The following is a 15,275-nucleotide window of genomic DNA, read 5'->3' on the forward strand; positions in this document are numbered from 1 at the left end:
TGCACACATCCCACTATCTATTCAAAGCTAATAAACCAAAGAGGAAATAGTCTTGTGGTAGTTGTAACCTGACAGAGGAACAATAGCATAGCTTTGCAGCATTCAAATAAAGCAACAATACATAAGATAACGGGAATAAACAAGGCTTTTAATGTAAACAATGGCAAGTTTAATTCTAATAAGTTAGTCTCATTTAGCAAATTTTTACTGACAATCAAAATGCACACTTCAGCACTCCACAATTAAAATATAATTCTAATCATTTTGATTACAAGCTTAAAACCAGTCACCAATTACAGCATATGTATTTTATGCAGGTTAGAATGTGTGTTATTTCACATTTCCCACTCTTCCATAGGTTGCTCTCCAAGCAATAGAATACAGATTGTGTACTTGAAAGTGCAGCTAGTTAATACATGTACACCTAGGCTGGGATGCAATCTGAGGCATGTTATAGAACAGCACACTAGAACAGACAAAGGTCCTTTACCCTGGAGCTGACATGTGCAGTGATTACCATGAATAGGATTTCCACAAATTTCCACCTTTTACAAAGGTGCATTGTCAGCTGTCTAGTGTGCTGCTCTATAACACACCTTGAATATATTCCAGGCCCTAAAGACAGTGTATCAAACAAATCAAATGTTAGATATGTTATTCAACAGTAACATATCGTGAGTACAACCACACAACTAAATAAGGAATACACAAAACATGCAATAAATGTATGATCGATCAGACAAAACTGATACATATTTTACCCTTTCATACTGTACTGATTTTCCTATTGTTGAGATTGGTGTAAAGGCCTCATCATTGTCACCACCAGAAAGCTTACAGGTATACCCAAATGACAAGTCAATAATTCTGAAAAAGCTAATCGTACATCCTTTGGTTGTTGAAAGCATCTACCCGCTCTGACATCTTAACTTATAAACATTGATAAATCGTGTTAAAACAGACACATAACATTTGTTTTCTTTTGGAATTCATGATTTCAAGCTCAATTGATTGATACCATTGAATACTTGTACAGTAAATGCCTCTAACAGCTGGTCCAGGGTAAAATTGTTGTTTAACTCAATGGTAAGGAGTAGGTTGGGGGTTGAGAAAGAGATGACCCTAGAACAGATGTTAACAGCAAAATAACCATGACCTTGTTGTGCATTATGCTAACTTATAGCGTAGGAGCTTGCCCTGGATGTGAATCAGGTCGCAGGTCTATGCGTTGTGAAGCTCATGCTCCTGCCCACTCCTGCCTACTGCATCTGGGTTCGACAGAGGGTCCAAGTCGGCGAACAGGTTGAACCAGGCTGAGAGGTCTTTGGCGGTCTCTGAAGTCTCTGCACAATCAGAACCAGAGGTAAAACATCTCATACAGTAAACTTGGATGTTGACTGGTAATGTCTTGTTTAATACGACTCAGACATTGTGCTATTTATACCCAACAAGTACTTGGAAAGCATTCAAACAACAGGTTCTTGTTGGAAACACAGCTTTTTTTTTTTAAATGAGCTAAACCCTTACAATTCTATTCATTGGTTTTACACATTTGGCCCAATCCTACCTCTCACTGCTGCTGGCCTAGAGGGGTTCTGATTGGCTCCAGATGATTGCGCTGTTGCCTGGGAGATGGGCTGTGGAATGCTCGTGGCCCAATCTGGAAGGGAGATTCAGATTTAGATCCATCTTGAGGGGATACACATCGTTGCTTGATCCAGGAGACAATAAATTACTTTCACGCAGAACTTTTGACTTTGTACAATAGACAAGAATATTGCAATTATTGAACACTGCATGTCCTCACTAAATCTATGTTCTCCAAAATACAATTGTCAGTCAACCATTTCAAAAGGTCAAATAAGGGGTACTTATTTATATTTGTCCTGTTTCACGCATGTACAAGTATGTATGTACCCTTCACAAATGTGGTGTGAAGTAGAAATGTGTTTAGTAATGCATTTAGATCCACATGAGGTTAAAATATTATATTTCAGTGGGACTGTTCACTTCACTAGCCCCCATGTGAATATAGACAAACACAAAAACAGATGAGGGACTACTGTAGTAGTCACTGCCCAGACCCAGAAATAAATGGAATGGAAAGAGATGAGTAATTAGCTATGGGTAAGCGAATCAAATAGCCAGTGCCTATTACTTACACAGCTGTAGTAAAAAAATCAATTAAAAAAAAATCATTTTAGGGCCACATTCTGTGTGGAAATAGTTACGCATGGTGAAGAAAAAGAAAAACAACTGGCCAACTGCACAGCCCTAATTATGTCATTTCTGGGCTCATTCATAAAATCTAACCAACCACAGGGTTAAATTTAATTACGCTAATAACACACATTGATGATTCAATTGTTTCATGCTTCATACTCTGGTCAGGGATTTCTCCTCAATTTAATCAAGGATAATCTTTTACAGCGAGGGGAAAAACTATTTGATCCTCTGCTGATTTTGTACGTTTGCCCACTGACAAAGAAATGATCAGTCTATAATTTTAATGGTAGGTTTATTTGAACAGTGAGACAGAATAACAACAAAATAATCCAGAAAAACACATGTCAAAAATGTTATAAATTGATTTGCATTTTAATGAGGGAAATAAGTATTTGACCCCTCTGCAAAACATGACTTAGTACTTGGTGGCAAAACCCTTGTTGGCAATCAGAGGTCAGACCTTTCTTGTAGTTGGCCACCAGGTTTGCACACATCTCAGGAGGGATTTTGTCCCACTTGTCTTTGCAGATCTTCTCCAAGTCATTAAGGTTTCGAGGCTGACGTTTGGCAACTCAAACCTTTAGCTCCCTCCACAGATTTTCTATGGGATTAAGGTTTGGAGACTGGCTAGGCTACTCCAGGACCTTAATTTGCTTCTTCTTGAGCCACTCCTTTGTTGCCTTGGCAGTGTGTTTTGGGTCATTGTCATGCTAGAATACCCATCTATGACCCATTTTCAATGACCTGGCTGAGGGAAGGAGGTTCTCACCCAAGATTTGACGGTACATGGCCCCCATCCATCATCCCTTTGATGCGGTGAAGTTGTCCTGTCCCCTTAGCAGAAAAACACCCCCAAACTCCACCAAGTGAGATGTTGCATGGAGCTCCAGGCCAAGGGAGATTGACAGTTCTTTTGTGTTTCTTCCATATGCGAATAATCGCACCAACTGTTGTCACCAAGCTGCTTGGCGATGGTCTTGTAGCCCATTCCAGCCTTGTGTAGATCTACAATCTTGTCCCTGACATCCTTGGAGAGCTCTTTGGTCTTGGCCATGGTGGAGAGTTTGGAATCTGATTGATTGCTTCTGTGGACAGGTGTCTTTTATGCAGGTGCCAAACTGAGATTAGGAGCACTCCCTTCAAGAGTGTGCTCCTAATCTCGACTCGTTACCTGTATAAAATACACCTGGGAGCCAGAAAACTTTCCGATTGAGAGGGGGTCAAATACTTATTTCCCTCATTAAAATGCAAATCACTTTATAGCATTTTTGATATGCTTTTTTCTGGATTTTGTTGTTGTTATTCTGTCTCTCACTGTTCAAATAAACCTACCATTAAAATTATAGACTGATCATTTCTTTGTCAGTGGGCAAACGTACAAAATCAGCAGGGGATCAAATATTTTTTTCCCCTCGCTGTACATGTTCTCTCTCCACAAAATCCTGTGTTTTTGAAGAACTACACAGTGATGCTTCACTTGGTTTGTTTTTCAATAAAGAGCAATGCAATCTGACCAATGAATAAATATGCACAACAGTCTTGTATTTGACCTCTGACCTGAGAGAGAAGATTGGAGGTTGTTCCTGTTCTGGTCCAGGAGGTGAGATGGGAGGAAGATGGAGGAGTCTTCCTCCTGCTGGGGTTCCACTAGGCCCCCTCTACTAGTGGCTCCGCTCCCCTGGTCCCCCTTACCAAACACCTCCTGCCACTCCTGTGAGAACTCGCCCTCATCCAGAGACGTGCTGCCCAGAATCTCATTCAACAAGGCCATGCTGTCCCTCTCTCCACCCTCCTCCTGCTCCTGACGAGAGAAGGCTGAGAGAAGATCCTCAGGCCCTGGCATAACCAATCAAATACTGTGTTATTTAGAGGTGGGCAGTTGATGATATGTTTTTGGGGGTAAAATAAATAATTTTACATGATCTGTCCATATATTTCTATGATATTAATTTAGGACACACATTGAGGTGGTGCTTCTGTACATTACCTGTCATTTGTCTATTAAGGTCGATGTCTTCAAAGAATTGTCCAGAAGGTGTCTTGGTTTGAGCTGCACAGGATGATAATGAAAAGTGCATGGTAACTTAATTCAAGGCCTAGATTCAAGGCCTAGATTCAATCAAATTTAGCGTTAACCCAGACTCCATGCAGCCAATGTGATAGGTATAATGCCGGCAACCGCTTGTGGTTTTGACAGCTCTAACACAGTTCCACCTCAGACACTCAACACAACAGCTATGCGGGTGTTGGGAATCTGATTTAATCTATCATTATAGATCAAGTGAGCATTACAATGGCACTATGGTTCTTTACCTTCTTCATTAGACTCTTCATTGGGATCTATTGAGATAAGTCTAAGGACAACAACAACAAAAAACATGTTACATGTAGTGTGCAGTATAGGATCCTGTGTAGCCTAATGTAAGACTTTAAATTAATTCTGTCATGTTGTATGGATTTTCACTTACTGGCCATCTGCAGTCTCCTCAAGATCTGTCTTTGTTTTGACTTTCTTCTCCCTCTTTTTCTTCGATCCCTGAGATGACAGTTTATCCATGGGGTCTTGGAGGCTCTGGAAGTAGAAGAATGACATACTGACAACGTCACAAGACATGACGCTGACAACGACACCTTGTGCTGTCATCTAAGTGAGGCCCTGTGGTGAAACACACAGTTCCTTCTTAATGTAAAGTACAACACTGTACGGACACCTTTTCAGTATATCATAGACTATTCACCGATTCCAAAATCCTGACAAAGATGATACAGCTTTAACAGAGGGATAGGGCTCCAGAGTGGCACAGCGGTCTAAGGCATTGCACCTCAGTGCTAGAGACGTCACTACAGACCCTGGTTCGATTCCAGGCTGTATCGCAACTGGCCGTGATTGGGAGTCCCATAGGGCGGCACACAATTGGCCCAGCATCGTCTGGGTTTGGCCAGGGTAGGCAGTCATTGTAAATAATAATTTGTTCTTAGCTGAATTGCCTAGTTAAATAAAATTTGAAAAAAGATATGATAGAGGCCTCCCTCACCTTGATTGTAGAGAACTCATATTGCTGGCAGCCCTTAAAGCTCTCATGAATGGCAGCCATAGTGTGAGACGTCTTCTCCCAGAAGTGCAACAGGGTGGTCTGAAACACACACATACATATTCACACAAGGCTGTAGCCAACAATTACTATTATACAATAATTGTTATTTTACTTTCTGTGCATACACCACTCCTTGATATTCCAGTGTACCTGGTATGTGGTTAAAACATGAGAAAGCAGATTGCAGCGGCTGGCTCCTAATAAATCGACTTTCTGGCAGACATCATTCTTCAGTTTGTCAAAGCTTGTTTTAGTGGTTCGCACCTGCACTTGGACCTGAGGTGGAGAGAATAGATATTAAATATTGCCCAACTGAAGACAGGATCATAACTTAGGCACGTAACATTGCACGGAATAATGATCATCACACATGACAAAACACAGACGTTGCAAGTGCAACCGACGTCTTTCTCACTCAAGATAACCCCTGAGTGCAACCAACACAAAACAGAAGAAAACATGCCTTTCCCCTAGTTCCCATGAATCAGCTCCATACTAAAGTACACAATCTCACTCACACAATTTTACAGTAAATTGCACCATCTAGTGGTAAATATAACAATTCCATTTTCAGTTTGATTCTATGAAATTTAGATGTAATTCTTCATACAGAAACAGGTACAAATGCTTAATCAATCTGGCCCACAGACTTCTTTCATACGGTTTAAACAGTCCTTCATCCTGATATGATCGAGACCAATATCTAAAGAGAGTATCCAAACCTTGCGGAATTTCTCCATCTGTTTGTGTGTGTCTGGATCGAGCTCCTGGGATACATCCTTCATCCAGAGCAGTGCTCCACGGTATTCCGTCCTGGACTGTTCCATGCGGTTCACCGTCAGCCAGGTGTCAGAGATGGCCCGGTATCGGAAAGTCTCCACCTCCTGGTAGAGGCGAGACAAAGGACTACGCAGAGACAGCCTGAGGGGGACAAAAGACTGTCATCAACAGAGAACAAATCCACTCATCCAAATGAAGTGCAGATGACAAAATGTGGATTGAGTGAAGAGCAGCAGCTGGACAAAAATATACATTTAGAAAGAAGACGATTGTCTGTTCACCTTTTTTCTGCTCCTGAATCTTTTGGACTGGGTTATTGATCACTAAGGCTTAAATATGGAACCGCAAAGAGTACGTCAAAATTAACCTATGAAACATTACCGAAACAACGTGGATTACCATGGCAATCTCTCCATTATGAATCATCAGTTTCTATTCAAACACTCTGGATACGGTGTTGATACAGTACAGGCCCATGTCTGTCATAATACAAAATCTCTCACTGTATGCCGTTTTCTTTCTTGCCTCTACACAGCAGACTCCTCGCCTGTCCCTTAGGGGCCAATTCCACCTCATCTCTCTCTACACTGGTAGTTTATCTTCTCTGTAAGAGGGAGACTACCATCATAGGCAGTGTGTGAGTTTCACATTTGAGGAAGCTAATTCTCAAGATAGAACTGTACCCTTTATAAATATAGCATTCCATGCATCACCACATTCGCAGACTTATGCAAGATAACCTACTATTCATAATGTGATGAGTAGATTGGATCGTCATGATTTAGGCCAATCACTGTTTGCAAAAAGACTGTTCAATGCATGGCTGACTGCGTAGTGACGTAGAGCTATAGGCTAGATCAGATATGTTTCTTCTTTCTTTGCATGGGGAAAATGTGGCCTTTAATAAACACATTTCATGAAATTCTACTACACTTTATATGACCGGAGACATAAGCAGAATCTTTTTTTATAAATACGACAAAAATTAAAAAGGTAACCTACTCTGCTGAGAACGACAAACAGATCAATGAAAATGGTCTCCCCTTCTCCTAGGCCTAATATACGAGAAGGAGAGACACAAATACTTACCGTATGACATCCATCTAACCCGGAAGAGGAAATTATTGTCCAAAAACAAAAACTTTCAAGTGGCACTGATCAGTGAACATGTGCCCTCACTGGTGATATATAGCCAATGATCCCTCACTGGTGATATATAGCCAATGATCCCTCACTGGTGATATATAGCCAATGATCCCTCACTGGTGATATATAGCCAATGATCCCTCACTGGTGATATATAGCCAATGATCCCTCACTGGTGATATATAGCCAATGATCCCTCACTGGTGATATATAGCCAATGATCCCTCACTGGTGATATATAGCCAATGATCCCTCACTGGTGATATATAGCCAATGATCCCTCACTGGTGATATATAGCCAATGATCCCTCACTGGTGATATATAGCCAATGATCCCTCACTGGTGATATATAGCCAATGATCCCTCACTGGTGATATATAGCCAATGATCCCTCACTGGTGATATATAGCCAATGATCCCTCACTGGTGATATATCCCTCACTGGTGATATATAGCCAATGATCCCTCACTGGTGATATATAGCCAATGATCCCTCACTGGTGATATATAGCCAATGATCCCTCACTGATCCCTCACTGGTGATATATAGCCAATGATCCCTCACTGGTGATATATAGCCAATGATCCCTCACTGGTGATATATAGCCAATGATCCCTCACTGGTGATATATAGCCAATGATCCCTCACTGGTGATATATAGCCAATGATCCCTCACTGGTGATATATAGCCAATGATCCCTCACTGGTGATATATAGATCCAATGATCCCTCACTGGTGATATATAGCCAATGATCCCTCACTGGTGATATATAGCCAATGATCCCTCACTGGTGATATATAGCCAATGATCCCTCACTGGTGATATATAGCCAATGATCCCTCACTGGTGATATATAGCCAATGATCCCTCACTGGTGATATATAGCCAATGATCCCTCACTGGTGATATATAGCCAATGATCCCTCACTGGTGATATATAGCCAATGATCCCTCACTGGTGATATATAGCCAATGATCCCTCACTGGTGATATATAGCCAATGATCTCAGCTGCTGCTGATATGTTTGTTCTCTCAATTAAGTTGAGAATTTTGATAACTAAAAGACAGTCTTTTCATTGTCTTCTCTTTACAGCAATAGCCATTTGCTTTCAAAACAATGTTTTCCCGCGATTGTATTTTGAAATATTGCAATATGCCAGGCTGGGCCTCTACTTTTCCCTGACAGTCGCAACTCAACAATCATCTATTTGGTATTTGCCGCGCACGCTGCAGAAATTCCGACTGAAGGCAATGCAATTTAAAACAATCCACAGCTAATCTTTTTTTATATATTTTTACATTTAGAAGATGCTCTTATCCAAAGCGATTTACAGGTGCAATTAGGGTACAGTGCCTTTCTCAAGGGTACTAAACACATTTTTCACCTAGACGGCTCAAGGATTCAAACCAGCGACCTTTAAGTTACTGGCTCAACAATCTGCCACCCATTTTAAAGAAGCTAATGATTCTCTGTGGCCAAATAATGCTTTCTGGTATAGTAGCCTATGTTGAAGGAGTTAGGCTAATTAGGCTAGATAATTTGGGCAATTTAATTCCCTTAGCCTTATGGACACACCACCTATAACTACTATCCTACATGACCGTCTCGCTACCCTAGTAGTCTGTCTCATATCCTCTGGCAGTGGGAGAGAGACTACTATCCTGCATGTCTGTCTCTCTAACTTGTAATGTGAGCCCCCTATCCTGTCTGTCTCTCTATCTACACTGCAATATCCAGTCTGTCTGTCCTCTGGTAGTGTGGTCCAGGTACAAACCTCTGCTGGGAGGAGAAGCAGAGGCCTTCCCGGTAGCCTGCATGATCTTCCCAGCCCTGGTCCGGTCCTGGGAGCCCTGTGAGCGCAGGAACCGCCCCAACTCATTCTCCTCCTGGGATAGAACTGAAGAGGAGGGATAGAGCCACATGGTAGAACTCAGAGGATTGCACAGGGCTTCAGAATCCGGGTCCAGAAGAACCTTGGGTACCCAGATGTAACTGGGTCCGACATGGAAGCAGGTGCCAGATGGGAGGGTGAAAAGACTCACAGCAGATTCTTCTCTGGTACTGCTCGATCACCTTCAATAGCTCCATGCACGTTCTCTGGACAGAGTGAAACACCTACAATGCCATGGAAAAATGACTTATGCCAGTCAACAAATATATGCATTTTATGCAAATCTTTAACAGTCATCTGCCTCTGTTATGTGAGATGAACAAAGGTTGATACTTGAGATCGTCAGCTCAGGTCTTTGGTAATTGGGAGCAACAGTTGTCTGTGTATCTATGACAATGTATTCATGACACAGTAACAAAACAGATTTGAAGCATTTGATCTGTGAAGCGAACCTCCAGTTTGCCATCCAGGTCTGCGTCTGACGCCACGACATGTTCGTCCTCTTTCTTTCCCGTGACCTTGATGATCTTCTGTTTGGTTTTCCAGTACTTTTGCTGGAACTTGTTCACAACAGACGAGTCTTGGCTTTCAATAAAGCGGTCAAAATACTCCCGGGAGTAGCCACCGCTGCAATGACATCCGAAACGGTCAAAGTCTTGTTACTTTATCAACCATATGGCAAAAAAAAACAAATACATTTGTGATGTTAATTCAAAGAATATGGTGAATGTTTGTACTCACTAATTTCCCCTCTCCATTTTGTCAGGTTACCTGTAACATAGGTTACATGTTATGTCATGGCTTTGCAGGCCAACTTCAACTCCCTTCCCCAGGTAGGTTTAGACCAATGGTGTTGGCAATGGACTAAAACTGTAGGAGTTTCAACCTGCCCATTGGTTGAGGTCAAATATTAAAATAGAGTTGACATCCAACACCATTATGAAAAGTGCACCTGCCGCCCCGCCTGTTATCCTAGACAGTCATGGGCATATGATTGGGAGAATGGTCCATTTATTAGCGTTTTTCTTTAAGCAGTTTCCAGCTACAATAGTCATTTATAACATAAACAATAGCTATACTGCATTTCTGATCAATTTGATGTTATTTTAATGGACAAAAAAATGCTTTTCTTTCAAAAACAAGGACCCCAAACTTTTGAAAGGTAGCGTACCTTAACAAACAAAGTATATAAAATGTATCATGCTTGGGAACTCATTATCTTGGTCGATACAGTTAAACTGTAGGCTATATATATATTTTTTTAAATAGATATTCAATAATCTTTAACCAAATTAACAATGCTCAACCTATCATGCTAGTCTAGTCTGTTGGCTAACAGTCCACACCCGAAAGGGCCTGGCAATACTCTGTCACGATTCAGCAGCCTCTGATAATAAGGTGCCTGGTTTTGGGCCTCTCGCTGAGAAGGCAAGCACGCACCTTGTTCAATACATTATCATCGGATAGCCAAGGATAATGCCATAGCATAAGAATTATAATAAGATGATTCCTGCATGTGAGTGATTGAATGTAATGTCCGGCTTTATTTGGCCGCAGTACCAGAATAAACACAGAACACTTCACATCATCAGCGTATGTTAACCAGACTGCCCTCTCCATATTCTTGTAGCCGCCAATAAACACCTATTGACCAAAGCAATTTATTTACATTGAAAATCAAGATCACATACCTTGCTGTGTTGATAGCCTACCATTCACCTATAGACAACGTACATACATGTATTCTACTATTATTGACTGTAGGCTACACAGCGTAACCAGCTGCTCATTCTGTTGAATACAATTCTTGCGCAGAATGGTCGATGACGTCATGTAACAACGCACCAAACTTGCTCCCATAAAAAAGGGTGCAGTCGCGTTTGTTCATCAAATATTTGCGATTAGCAAATAAAGCTGCAGAATATCCTCCCTGAGTTACATAAATGTTCGTCGTGAAAAAAAAACATGTTCCAAATAATTTTTGGGGGAAAAAAATTGTATACATTTTTTATTGTAGACCTATGCGAACTGTAGTGGCCTTAATAAGGACTCGTTTGATAGTAAATATGAAAAATGACATTAAATGGGGATAGTAGGTAAAAAAAATAGCGCATCTTGATGTCCACTGCAGAGGACATTTACTAACAAGCTTCTATTTAATGTGAAAAAATAATAATATTACACTGCTCTGAAAATTCACCTAAATATTCCTGAAATATGTACCTGTTAAGCTCTGTTTATACCTGGTTCTAACTTGCATCCTTTGTCTTGTCCACATTCTGATTGCGCCCTCATCTTCAGACAGGTGTAGACGACTACAAGATGCATTGTGATCTGATTGTGATCGGACCTTGCAGACCTCGGTTGTAGTCAGGCATGCATTGGTCGCGATCCCCTGCTCAGACTTTGCATGGGCATCAACCAATGGTTGTGTGACACGTCATCGACTGACAGATTGCTATAACATATGATCTTATAGCATGTATTATGGCTGATACCTAAAATACATATTCTGTCGTTGTAAGATCTGGCAGCAGTCAGCATTATGGACAGTGAAACCATTATCATCATGATCCCACCTCCTAACCAGGTGGCACGATTGACTTATGACATAAATATTTATATTTTTATCTTTATTTAACTAGGCAAGTCAGTTAAGAACAAATTCTTATTTTCAATGACGGCCTAGGAACAGTGTGTTAACTGCCTGTTCAGGGGCAGAACGTCAGATTTATACCTTGTCAACTCGGGGTTTTAACTTGCAACCTTCCGGTTACTAGTCCAACACTTTAAACACTAGGCTATCCTGCCGCCCATTATTAAAAGTTTTACTCAATAAATTACTGGGAGTTTATATATATAGAATGTGCGACAATTTTTTTGTAGTTGCTTACAGTATATTCACCGTTAGCCAGCACCTCCACTGCCAAATCATTTTTATACAGGGAGGGACCAGGGAATCTGGTCACAATGCGGACACAGTGGACTGATATGAGACACATTTTAATACCACCTGTATACCACAGGAGGCTGGCGGAACCTTCATTTGGGAGGACAGCTCGTGGTAATGGCTTGAGTTGAGTAGGTGGAATGGTAGCAAATACACATGGTTCCCATGTGTTTGATATCATTCCATTTGCTCTGTTCCACCCATTATTATGAGCCGTCCTCCCCTCAGTAGCCTCCACTGGAGTAAACATATTTCTGAAAATGTGGGCACAGTGACGTGCTTGAAACTAATAAATGTAACTAATAAATATGCCTATGCGACAGGGATGATAGGATTTGGTCCACTATAATAAAGTGTTGATATTGTAACGAAACAGTAGGGAGCAGGCCTCGAACCCTTGACCTTCGAGCCCGAGGTCCGGCGCGCTATCGACTGTGCCGCAAAAGCATGCTCATGCGGCATGATCGATTTCCGCGCTTATAAACCCAGGGTCGTTACAATATTGACATTTTATTACATTTATTTTTTTTGCTTTATGTTTCGTTGGCTCGCAAACCCTTTATACACACACACACACACACACACACACACACACACACACACACACACACACACACACACACACACACACACACACACACACACACACACACAAACGTTATTTTTCACATATTATAGCCAGACTAACGTTAGCTACTGTACATCAAAATAAAAAATGGATAACCAGGAAAACACAATAAAAACTTCAGCAAACAATAGCTGATAGTGATGGTGGAGGAAATAGCAGCCAGGAAATGGTTGCTGTTGGAGAGACTTAATAACTGCGGGGTCACTGCAGACACCAAAAAGAGAGGATGGGCGAGAGTGGCCTAGTCTGTCTCTGCCATCGGGGTTATGGCAAAGGACAGTGACGACGTAAAAGAGAAGTGGTCCGACATCAAGTCGGCTGCTAAGAAGGGAGCTGATAGACCGATAATGTGGACCAGCTGGAGGAGAAGGTGTCATCCATGATAGGAGCGATGGTGATAGAGGGACTGCGCAACCTGTAAGTTAGGTCATGTTAGCTGCCTTACAGGCTGACCACACCGCTTGCGTTGCGTGCACGAGCGAGCGTTGCAAAATGAATGCAGAAATGTATGTTATTCAATTATTTCACACATACTGCTGGCGTGCTCCAACGAGCAATAGAAATCAGTTCTATTTCTGACGCAGATAGTGTTGCAAGTCCTGCCTCTCCCATCTCCTCATTGGTTTAAAGAAGCAGGTACCCACATGCCATCTCCTCATTGGTTTTACCCACGTGGGTGACTGAAAGAGAACGTGGCGGTAATCGCAATATAAAGAGAGATGACTAGAAACGATTGGGTTGACTGTTTTATGTGTGGATTCATTGGCGGAGTAGAGGACCTTGTGCATTTCAGGTAAAACAACAACTCAATGTTTATATCCCAGGACAACAGCAACAGCAAGCTAGCTAAATCGGACAAATTATCTAGCAAGTGCAAGCTAACTAGCTAAATTGCCATAAATGTTTAATGCTTTTCGACCTGTCCCCAAATTAATATAATTGTTTCATTATAGCCAACAACATAGCTAACGACGTTATCGTTAGCTAAGTTAGCCAAGTTCTTCTTTGCAAATTGACGAGATAACGCTAGCTATTTAACACTTCTAGAATATTGTAACATATTGTTAATTACTAGGTAGCTAGATAATGCACGTGTAATTTGTTTTCTTGCTGTATTTAAATATCCGGTAGCCAACTGTGTCTGTGGTGCAAGAAAACGTTAATGTTTACAAAAGTATCCATTTAGCTGTCCTAAAGTTAAGTACATTTCCAAGAATAAATCCTAAAGCATTTTTTTCAAGAATCGCATTTCTTAACTTTTTTTTTAGGAAGAAACTTAGGAAAAACCGAAAGAAAATTTCCAATGAGGAATAGCAACTTTGCTTAACTTTCTTCTTAAGTCTAGTTAATTAAGAAGACATTTCTTCTTAAGAAAGTTTTGTGAATCCGGCCCCAGGACAAATGATGCATTACAGCACCAGGTAATTACACAATTACAAACACTTACCATAAGGTGAGCTAATTGTGATGGTAGCCGTAATGATGAAAGAAATAAGAAATGATCAAGGTGACACCCCCACACACGTGATATCATTGAAAAGCCTAAAATGTCCTCTCAAAGGTAAACCAGGACATAACACAATGGCATGTATGGCCTTAGAGATAAGGAACAAATATTAATGTCCATTAGAGAGGACAAAAATGAATTGTTGGGTCTCAGGAGGATATGACATTATGGCCTTATGATGAATTGATGAACAAATAAAAACAAAATATAGTCAAGGGACAGCCCTGTGAAAGAGAGGGAGAGAGCGATATGAAGAATTCAAAAACCTTGGAAAGAAATTGAGAAACCTATCCAGCCAAAAACACAGAGACCCAGAAAACCTTAACGTATGCCTTTACTACTGGGAAACACTGAAACAGTACATTAGTACCCTAAGAAAAAATAAGGAACAACATGTCAGAAAACAGCTCAATGTGATTGAAGATTGCGTAGAATCAAATCACTTCTGGGAACACTAAACAAACAACACAAAGAGCTATCTATCCGAAACCACTTCTCTAACCTTTTCATCATATAACAAAGAACCAAGAACAAAAACATGATATTTTAGAAAACTTAGAATCACCTATTAAATATCACCAATTACACTGTATGAGCTACAGGACAAAATACAAACCCTCCATCCCAAAAAGGCCTGTGGTGTTGATGGTATACTAAAGGAAATAATAAAATATGCAGACCATAAATTCAAATTGGCTATTCTTAAACTCTTCATTATGATCCTCAGCTTTGGTATCTTCCCCAATATTTGGAACCAACACCTGGTCACCTCAATCCACAGAAGTGGATACAAATTTGACCCCAATAATTACTGTGGAATCTGTGTCAGGAAAAATCCTCAGCCGACTCCAACATTTCCTCATTGAAAACAATGTTCTGAGCAAATGTCAAATTGGCTTCTTACCAAAATATCGTACAACCAATCACACATACACTTATTGACAAACAAACAAAACAAAAGCCTTCTCATGCTTTGTTGTTATCAACAAAGCTTTTGACAAAATTTGGCATGATGGTCTGCTATACACATTGATGGAAAGCAGTGT

At 40.8% G+C, this 15,275-nt stretch overlaps 1 protein-coding gene across 1 annotated transcript; it reads right to left on the bottom strand.

The window, feature by feature from the left end:
* Positions 1-127: 127 nt before the first annotated feature.
* Positions 128-11,444, bottom strand: LOC124005068 (islet cell autoantigen 1-like). Its single transcript, XM_046313981.1, is given in 15 exon segments — positions 128-1,343; positions 1,568-1,660; positions 3,784-4,062; positions 4,214-4,276; positions 4,540-4,580; positions 4,695-4,798; positions 5,262-5,360; positions 5,472-5,597; positions 6,044-6,242; positions 9,028-9,052; positions 9,055-9,150; positions 9,296-9,368; positions 9,597-9,771; positions 9,886-9,915; positions 11,388-11,444. Coding segments are annotated over 14 exon segments (1,512 nt in total). The 5' UTR covers positions 9,903-9,915; positions 11,388-11,444; the 3' UTR covers positions 128-1,221.
* Positions 11,445-15,275: the final 3,831 nt, after the last annotated feature.

This window comes from Oncorhynchus gorbuscha, linkage group LG19 (assembly GCF_021184085.1).
Source record: "Oncorhynchus gorbuscha isolate QuinsamMale2020 ecotype Even-year linkage group LG19, OgorEven_v1.0, whole genome shotgun sequence".
NCBI lineage: Eukaryota > Metazoa > Chordata > Actinopteri > Salmoniformes > Salmonidae > Oncorhynchus > Oncorhynchus gorbuscha.